Here is a 10,260-nt window from a genome sequence, read left to right on the forward strand (position 1 = left end):
TATATATATATATATATATATATATATATATAGAGAGAGAGAGAGAGAGAGAGAGTATATATATAGAGAGAGTGTTGAGCATTAGAAGAACTCGGGAGAGTTACATAAATTTAAATTAATCAAATTATATTTTATATAAAAGCTTTTGAACTTCATCAAAATGATCACAATTTGGCAATTGTAAGTACACGAAATTATATAAATTAGGACTAGTAATATTTTTGGAAGTAGAATTGGAATTTATATCTTGGCTGGTTCGAGACGCATCTTTCCAATGCTCCAAGGTGATTACTATGGACTATAGTATTGTGATATGTAGTGTGCTTAATTACAATTGCTAAATGTATCATAATTATGTTGAGGTGGACAATATGACAAATTAATTTAATATTGTTTATTAATAATCGTAGACACATAAATTTTACTGGATTAAATTTATACGAAATATGAATATAATTCACGTTCATTTAGATTAAATGATTAATTTGGTCTTTACAAATAAAGAAGCTTATTTTAGGAGAAATTATATGGTTAAACAAATATATACTAGTTAATTGGTTATCATAGCTATAGTTTTAGTTAATTACCACTAGCAACCAACATTCAGTGATAATTACGTAGGCAGGGGTTTCGAGTTTGTATAATTCAGAATTTTTAAAATATAATTTGTATAACTTTTGTATAATGTAATTTTGTATAATATAATTTGTATATTGTTTAATTTTCAAATGTTTGTGTTTGATAGTTAGAGATGCCGCAAGCAAAGATCATATAGCCTAATTGACTGCAAGTTGAATAAGCTATGACCCTCTTTAGATCATTCTGTAATATTCCAGTGGTTGCCGCAAGGAATGACGTTAACGGTCTAGTTGAGTTCAGTGATTCGAAGGAGTAAAGAGTCTTAGTCAAGGGGTAGTATGTTAGAAAGTTCAGAGTATAGATGGAATGCTTGCTATCAGTGCATTAGATGTCCTAGTTGTCCAGTACCAACCCGCTTTGGAGGTTCAATGTGATTCATTATTTTGAGTTTATACAAAAATAGCTCAATTATACAAATGTACTCGCGAATTATACAAACGAGACAACTTAAACTGTAACTACAACCCGTAAATATACAAACTATAGTTATGGAGCATAATGAAGTTTATTATAGTGGCTATTTGCGAAAATTTCTCTTCATTTTATTGAATTCAAGTCCAAGGTCTATTTCACCTTGAAGCCCAAACCCATGCCACGTGACGTGTCACAATAACTAGGCATCCAAGACCAATCAGGTGATGTCATGTATACAAATGAAGTGGAAGTCCCAACCAAATTTAAGAACCAATCACAATCCGTCAAGTATCAAAATGACATTCTTTGGCCAACTATAAGCATCCCCGTCTACCCCCCTATTACTATAAAAGATGGGATGGACATGACATTCTAAGGAATTATAAGAAAACTCTTCAACAAGCATTCTGCAAGAATTGAAGAAAGTTGCAACATAAACTACATAGTTCTTCAAAGGAATGATCAATGGAGTTCTTCCCGGAGATGGATTTGAAACGACAAAGTGTTTTCTGACGTTTTCGGAGATCAAATACATCTCAAGGAGGTTTATATCATCCTATATTAAAGAAATACGCTATTGAAGACCCTCAAATCACAAAGAAGTTTAGGAAAGAAGAATCAAGATAACAATGAAACTGTACGCACAAGATTCATTAATAAAAATAACATTTTTCTTTTATTTACTTTGACTGCAGTTAATTATCAATGCTACGAAAATTTAGTGCAAACAATAATATAAGAGATTAAGAAAGAGCATGACATAAAATTTTACCAACATTTTTCTTGTTTTTGTTAGCAACAAATTAAAAAGACAACAATTGGAGTCGTCGCTTTAGGTTCCAATAATTAAGGGACCAAAGTTATTAACTTTCTTCGTTTCGGTTTATGAATTTATAGTATAAAATATGTTATAAAAAATTATTTTTGAAGTTATATTGTTATTGAATATATAAAAAAGGTCATTTGTTACAAACAAGAAGAAAAAAAATATCATATAAATTAAAATATGATTATTATCAATAAAATATTTCAAAAACCAACCTTCTTTTGGCTTGTGGTCGTTCAAATAAGTGAGTACACTACAATGAACTCTATTTTAATTAATTAATACTTCTGTTATTTTTTTTTAAACGGACCTAGTTTAATTTGATATGAAATTTAAGAAGACAATTTATTTTTTTTAAATCTTGTGATTCTATATTAAAATTATATTATTAAATGTATAAAAAATTCTTTTAATTTTGTGATCTTAAATATGTAAGATGAAAAATTGAAATTAAATTGTTATATAAAAAAAATACTAGTTTTAGATATTATCGAACATGAAAATATAAATAGTAGTAGAAGAATAGTTAAACTAATATGGTGCAGTCTGCGGGAAGTAGTTAGGCACAGATATCGTACAGCAGAAAAAGCCGCGGTAATATCAACCAATCATAATTCGCCACGTTAGAAATGAGAACGAGAATATCGGGTGTGACGCCATCTACATTATACAGTATACTCAGTAATTCTCTCTTCTGAATACATACTGAAAATCAGAATATTCCTCTAACTTTTCCTTTCCAATTTTTGTCATACAAAAAACGTGAATACTTGAGAACATCTCTCATAGTTGGTGCGTGTTTTTGGTGTACGGAACAAAAATGGCATCTGCAGATCAGATGGAGAAGATGAAGTTACGTCAGAATTATCGGAATCACTGGCACACTGATCTTATCAGAGCCACTGAGACTGATCCTCTTTGTAAACTCTCGATTTTTTTTATTTTAGTTTTTTCTTTGTAGTGTAGCGTTTGATTTTGACTTATAGAGTGATCTGTGGTTTTTTTTGCAGTTTGTTGCTTCTCGCTTTGGTGGTGAGTGCTTCTATTATGTACTATGATTATGATTGATGATCTTTGAATTTATTTGCTGAATAAGTAATTTATTTGTTGTTAGGTAAATTAGAAAAATGCCATCAAATTAGGGTTTTCTGAGCGAATGTGGTAATGGAATTTGAAAATTGAAGCCTTTTGTTTTAAGAAAGAAGCAAGTTCAGTATCCTAATTTGCTGTGGATTTTAAGGTCACTTTTGCTTAGAGGCCGATCAAAATTTCTCAATGTTGGACGTCTACGTCCTACTAGCAATGGTTGGACCTAATATAAAGAGATTGTCGTTAGAAATCTCGAGCATCTCTATATCTCAAGCAAAAGGTGTCTTCGATCAGTATATAAGTCTAGTGTTTTTGCTCTATTGTTCTATATAGGTAACTTATGGATTTAAGCTGCAACTGCAAGCTATTCCTAGTACTGGTTGGTGAATCATTTGGAAGTAATCCCCTCTTCTGGTAGTCTTATGGAAATGCCTATTGTCAGCTTGAAAGTGGATAAAAATGTGTCTATAAAACAGGAAGGGTCACTTAGGTCCAAGCATCCTTTTCAAATTACTTAACACCTTCCTGCAAAATTATAAGCTGCTTATTGTTCAATGATTCAGTCCATTCTTAGCAGCAGATCTGGTGAAATTACTCTTCCATATCCCCTGTTATCACTAATCACAGGGAGATATACTGCTCAGAAACTTGGACTGTCCACAAAATTTTCCTATCTTCTTGTCTGTTTTGTTGGAAATCGGAGGAGGAGAACACTTTCAACCATTCAAATTCTTTTCATCTTTCCTAGTTCATGAATAAAAATAATAATACATGTACTGTACTAAGACAATTCATGTATCAAAAAAGACTTTTTCTTTTCTCTACACAAGGTTCACTTTTCAACATATTTCCCCCACAAAGTGGTGCTATGAATGTTCGTCTTATTGATTGTGATACTATTCAAAATTGATTATTTCTTTGCCTTTGAATGTTAAAGCGCTCCATGTGCATCATATCTTCTCCGCAAACGAGCTCTGTACAATGATATGTCTAGGTAATTGTTCCGTTTTTATGTTTGTGTATACGAATTGCTGCATCTTGAAATATCTATTATTTAAAGACTTCCTTTTATAGATATACATGTTGTGGAGGCTACATGCCTTGTAGCGGCAGATGTGGAGAAAGCCGTTGCCCTGAATTTTGTCTTTGCACGGAGGTCTGGTTTCTTTCTGTTGATCCTACATTCTTTTTTTCAATTTCATGATTATATGATATAACTCTTCATTGTCAGACATATATCTACATATTTTTTCTGAAAATCTCTGAATCTGTATCTTTATTTTTCCTAATTTGTTTCTTAAACATGCTTTTTTGCTGTAGGTTTTTCTTTGCTTTGGAAATTCTGTTGCTTCAACACGCTTTATGTTGCAAGATGAGTTCAATCTGCAGACAACAAAATGCGATAATTGCATAATAGTAATTTCAACTCTTCTTTATCTCCTCTCACTTCTCCTTGCTTGTAACATGCTCATCTTTTAATCTAGTAGTGTAAAGAATTTTTTACATGATATATTAGTGTTGTTGCACTTTTATAGCCTGTTAGTTATCTTTTTTATCGGGCTACCAACTAATACTACTTATCGGGTTGTAGGGATTCATGTTTTGCCTACAGCAGTTAGCATGCATATGCAGCATTATTGCTTGTCTTACTGGAAGTGAAGAAATTCGAGATGCTTCTCAGCTTCTGAACTGTTTGTCGGATGTTGTTTACTGCACGTAAGACACTGGGTTTTAAGTATCAAAAAACATTTCATGTCCGGCTGTATTTTCATCTTCATTTACCTTTTCTCTTCTATTGGCAGGGTTTGTAGCTGTATGCAGGTATGTGAACACATTCTTCATCTAGGAAATCCTTTAGCATGAACATAGTTCCACTGAAATAGTCAAATTATCTTACCTTTTCGAAATAAAAGTTCAATTGAAACAGTGAATCAGCATCCAAGCCAAAAAAAAGTTATTTTTGATAATGCAACACCAGATGCCTTATTTCATACAATTGCAACTTTTTTGTTCTTTAAACAATGAAAGTTCCTGTGTTTTGCAAGTAAACATAGGAGCTGCAAATTATTGTGAACAACCTATCTTTAGACTCCACTCAAGCGATTCATAATTAATCTATATCCCTTCAGCTCATTTAGACCCTATTAAAATGAACTCATCGTAATTATACTGCAACTTTCATCTCCATCAAACTTAGGACCAGCTATACTTTGCAAAACTCATGCAAATTGATTGTATGCTACTACTTATCAAAATCTTTTTTCTGAAAGAAGTTTGATCATGGCTAGTGAATGAACAAATTATGCTTGTATAACTTCTGTCATAACTCCAGTTAATGGTGTCTTGTGAAGTACTCTAAATTGAAATGATACCTTCAGATTGCATTGTCCAATGTCCATTATTAGTTGTCACTCACTCCAGTCTTGATCATCATAATTCTATTCAGACACAGCACAAGGTTGAAATGGATAAAAGAGATGGGAAATTTGGACCACGTCCAATGTCAGTGCCACCTGTGCAACAAATGTCTCGGTTAGATCAGCCCGTTCCCCCTGCAGTTGGATATCCACCAATGCAGCAACCTCACGGATACCCCCCACAACCCCATGGTTATCCACCACCACAACAACAGCCTCAGGGTTACCCACCATCTCAGCAACAGCCTCAGGAGTACCCACCACCTCAGCAACAACCTCAGGATTACCCACCACCTCAGCAGCAGCCTCAGGGTCATCCACCACAACAGCAGCCTCAAGGTTATCCACCACCACAGCAGCCGCCTCAGGGTTACCCACCATCACAGCAGCTGCCTCAGGGTTACCCACCAGCCAACTATCCCCCACCTGGTGCTGGAGAACCCAAATCTGATCATCTTCAATGAGTTGGAACTTTCTTTTTTTGGCAGCGAAATCCATTGATCTCTACTTGAATTTAGTACGGTACTTTTAGACTATTAATTCTACTTCTAGACTATTCTTCATTTCTTACCTTGTAGATTATGGTAGGTCAGATAATAATTGACTTGTGTAAGTGGATGACTTATTCTATGCGGAGTGATCATTCAATATTAAGATTTTTTATTCATCACATGAACATTTGAAACAATTCCTTGCATCACCCTGAGATAAGTAGGAAGGTTGGTTTGACTCCGACTCTTAGATGTGATCTTGTCTGTACCCATTAATGATGTAAATGGGAAGTATTTTGTTGTATATATCACTGGATATTTGCATATCAACCTCGTGAAGAAAAAATCTCAAAGCAACCATTAACATATGAACAAAGTATTCTCTAGGAGAAAAGTATCAAAATTGTCTTGTGTTTTATCATGGAACACTATAATCTTAATTTTGTTCTGAATTTCATTAAAAGCTTGATCCATTTTTTGAAGCAACCATGTTGTTAAGGCACAACAATGGCAGAGAATCAACTCCTACTTATGGTGAGAATTTTTTTCATCTCTAGATCATTGTTATTGCTTTTGAGAAATATGTATTCTACAGTTGAAACAAAAACGTTGTAGGAAGATTATTATATCACTGCTCTAGTAAGGTTGCTCTTCATGATTGGAGTTAAAGTAAGTGTTTTTTCTTCTGCATCACTTTCTAGTCACAAATTTTTCATGAGATGTTGTAAAAATAAAAGAAAAAGCTTGATTAGACGTTCAACTGACACTATATACCATTAAAAACTGTAGTGAATGATTAAATTCTTTCGATCTTTAACCAGATGTCTCGATAAAAAGTTTTTTGTAGAATACATTTTAACCCTCTTATTGATCCTGAATCTAGAGATTAGGATATTGAATGGTTAGATTCAAAAAAGAAACTACAAAGTATTAAGTGGTAAGAAACTCATGATAGTCTTACTATTCACAAACAGTATTAGGATCAATGGTGAAACCAAAAAAAAAAAAAACACTACAGCAATCAGCCAAAGTGACAATGGCAATAGCATTTGGGTTGTAAGAAGTAATAAGATCCTCCTGCATCCGCAAACGAACTGTCGAATCTCAATGCCAGTGGAGGCATGGAGCTAGCTATGTTGCTTAGGGTCGTTATAGCAACACAAGATGATGCACCTGGAATGGAATCTGGTGTGTCATAGTTCACAAAGCTAGCGCACACCGATATCACTGTGATGCATTCTTCAGCAGCTCCAGCTTCGTGAATTATTAAGGCGACCCCAAAAATCATCATTATATATCTATTGGAGAACCTTCAAGTTTAAGAGAATGACTTTACTTAAAACAAATTTATCGATTATAGTTTTTTTAAAAGCAAGAATCGAATTCCCAAGATCTTTGATTTGATGTACTATTTTCTGTTTATATAATTACGAGCATTGAATTTCTTTATTTTGAATGCAACAATATTGTATTTGATTATTAAGTTGAAGCATTTTCCATTCGTTAGTTTGTTTTATACTTTTGTAAACTACAACACCTTATGTAATATATGCTTGTTTTTTTTATTTCAGATCAAGTACTTGAAGATTCATTTGTTAGTATAAAAATATATCATGGGGGTGTCATGAGACGTATTCCAGACAAACAATACATAAATGGCAGCATAGACTATATTGATTACATTAATGTGAACACCTTGAATCTTCAGGAGTTTAAAATGATGGCGGAGATTTGTGGATATGCATCTGATTCAATATGATGCTAGAGACAAGCCAATTTTGATACTTTTGGAGAAATTGAGATATCTACTCATGGCTAGAATGCTAGCTAATAGGGAGAAAGCAGAACAATGGAATCTAGGGGATGTTTGTCCCAAGATTAAAGAAATATTGCTTAAAAATTAGAAGGCAGCCGGAAAATATATTCCTAGAAAGTCAAATCAATGGAGCTATGAAATTATAGGAGCTAGTATCATGGATAATTAGGCAGTGGACTTGGAGAAGAGAACATGTACTTGTAGAAAATGGAGTCCCTTGCAAGCACGCAACTGCAGCTATTTGGGCTAATCGAGAAGGCACTCTTGATAATGTCCATGATTCCTAGAAGAAAAGAAGATGATGAAGTAGGAGCAAGTCGAACAACGATGCAAAGGAAACAAAAATCTCTAGATTGTAGTACTTGCCACAAGTCTGGTCACAACAAAAGGACTTGCAAAACTAAAGATGTGCAGCCTGAAGCTGCTATTGAAAGACAGAAATTGATATGTAAAAGCGTGTGTTTACTCACCCGCATGACTTATATTTATAATATAGAATAATCACAATTACAATCCTATTACAACTACAATACATACAGTGGCGGACCCAGGATTTTTGCTCAGGGGGTTCGAAGTATAAAGAAGAAGTCCAGGTGGTAATGCAAGTGCGCGATGAGCGTAGTAGCCCCTCGGCATGCTCTTTGTACAAGAACCATAGATATTTCATTGGTTCATAAGAGTAAAGACTAAGCTAATCAAAGATATCGAGAACAAAGTTGCATTGATAAGAATTTTAGTGGATCGACTGTATTACATAAGTTAATTCCTAAATCACATGAAAATTAAATGATGAAAAAGGAAGCGAGACGGGGAAGAAAAATATTTACCTTATCATGCTAAATTTAACTCACTTTATCATACCGTATTAAACATTTCTTTTTACTTTTATCATGCTCCATCGAGCATTCTTAAAATTTCTTGTGCTTTTTATACTTTTATTTTGTAATGTTTTACTTTATATTTCACTTTTTAAAAAATTTAAATTAACTTTCACTTTTAAAAAAATTTAAATTAATATCCATTCAATCAAATATTACTATAAAAATCGTCAAGATTCTCTAAAAGTGTGTAAGAATAGAATTACTAATATTATAATGCATATTATTAATATAAATAAATATCATCGTCAATTTTTTTAGTCATATAGTTCAATTTACTAGGTTAGTCATAATTTGTAAAAAAAATAATAAATAACGAATAAATCAAATAAGTTTCGTTTTCATCCCACTAAAATAGAATTAAAAATATAAAAGAAAATTCATGAATTCTATTAAATTAATATTTTTAAAAGGACGTTGACGATATTTAAGTTTCTTCATTCAATTCCATCTAATTTACATTTTTTTTAAAAATAAACTATATTTCTATCTCAATTTCAAGTTAAATATAATTCATCATTTTAAAAAAAAAAGTTATTCAAAACATATATGAAAAAAGAGTTACGTTGAAACAAAATGAATAATAGATATAAAAAGAATAAAATAGAAAAATAAAAAGAAATGTGTCTAATAAATTTAAACAAAAATAAATTAAAAAGAAGAAATGGAATAAAAGGAAAAAATAATGAAAAAGAAGAAGAAGGTCTAAGCCCAAAAGTTCCACTTTCCAAAGCTAATATTAAAAATGGGAAAATATGTTGCCATTGGGACTTGAACCCATGACATAGGGACACTACATGAACCACTTATCCATTGAGCCAAGTCTGTCCTTTGATCTCAGGGGGTTCATTTTAATATATATACACATAAAATCAGAATTTAACGTTATATATACAGTGTAATTTTTTGACGAGGGGGTTCGGGTGAACCCCCTGGGCTCTACCTAGGTCCGAACCTGAATACATAGAGATCAACTCTAACACAAACTCTAACAACTGCTTATTCTGTTTGTGATAAACTACCTGTATTATCTTTTAACATCATTTTTGAATTATTTCATCATTTAATTATCTTTAGCTAATATAAAGTATATATAAATATTTATATATATTGTGCTTTCAGGTTAGACTAAGATGTTCTAAAGTTCAACAAGAAAATATGAAATAGGGAGAAGTAGGACAAGGAGAAGAAATGAATTCTTCTTCGGAAAATTCACACAAACCCAACAAAGTGGAGTTACATTATAAAAAAAAATTACACCTTTTTTGGGCAAAGAATGGATCATTGTGTGCTTTTCAAGTTTAAACAATATTTTGCTATTGTTTTTCAGTTTCTTTTCTTTTTTGGTGTAGTTTCTGTGAGAATCTGGTGCAGTTTTGGTGCAATTTTTGATTTGTTTTAGTGCGAATATGTTGTTGCTGTTTTGGTGCAAATTTGGAGTATGTTTTATGAGCTTTTCTCGTGCAGTTTTGGAGCTGTTACAGTGATTTTCTAGTGCTGTTTCTGGTGCAGTTTTAGGTGCTTTCTGGTGGTGGTGTTGATGCAAGTTTAATGCTGATTTAGGGGTTATTCTGATGCTGCTGTTTTGGTGTAATTCAAATGTTGTTTTGATATTTTTCTGGTGTAATTTTTTATCTTTTATGCTGCTATGTTGGGGCAACCATAGTGTTGTATTAGTGTGAATTTAGTC

At 32.6% G+C, this 10,260-nt stretch overlaps 1 protein-coding gene across 1 annotated transcript; it reads left to right on the plus strand.

The window, feature by feature from the left end:
• The first annotated feature begins 2,570 nt into the window (after positions 1-2,570).
• LOC102606012 (pollen-specific leucine-rich repeat extensin-like protein 3) lies at positions 2,571-6,057 on the plus strand. Its single transcript, XM_006339546.1, has 8 exons — positions 2,571-2,799; positions 2,890-2,911; positions 3,906-3,962; positions 4,043-4,124; positions 4,289-4,384; positions 4,560-4,684; positions 4,771-4,789; positions 5,415-6,057. Exons 1-8 carry the CDS (start codon positions 2,700-2,702, stop codon positions 5,847-5,849), a joined length of 936 nt encoding a protein of 311 aa, XP_006339608.1. The 5' UTR covers positions 2,571-2,699; the 3' UTR covers positions 5,850-6,057.
• The last annotated feature ends 4,203 nt before the right edge of the window (positions 6,058-10,260 follow it).

The sequence above is a fragment of the Solanum tuberosum genome, unplaced genomic scaffold (genome assembly GCF_000226075.1).
Source record: "Solanum tuberosum cultivar DM 1-3 516 R44 unplaced genomic scaffold, SolTub_3.0 scf00010, whole genome shotgun sequence".
In the NCBI taxonomy this organism is placed as follows: Eukaryota; Viridiplantae; Streptophyta; class Magnoliopsida; order Solanales; family Solanaceae; genus Solanum; species Solanum tuberosum.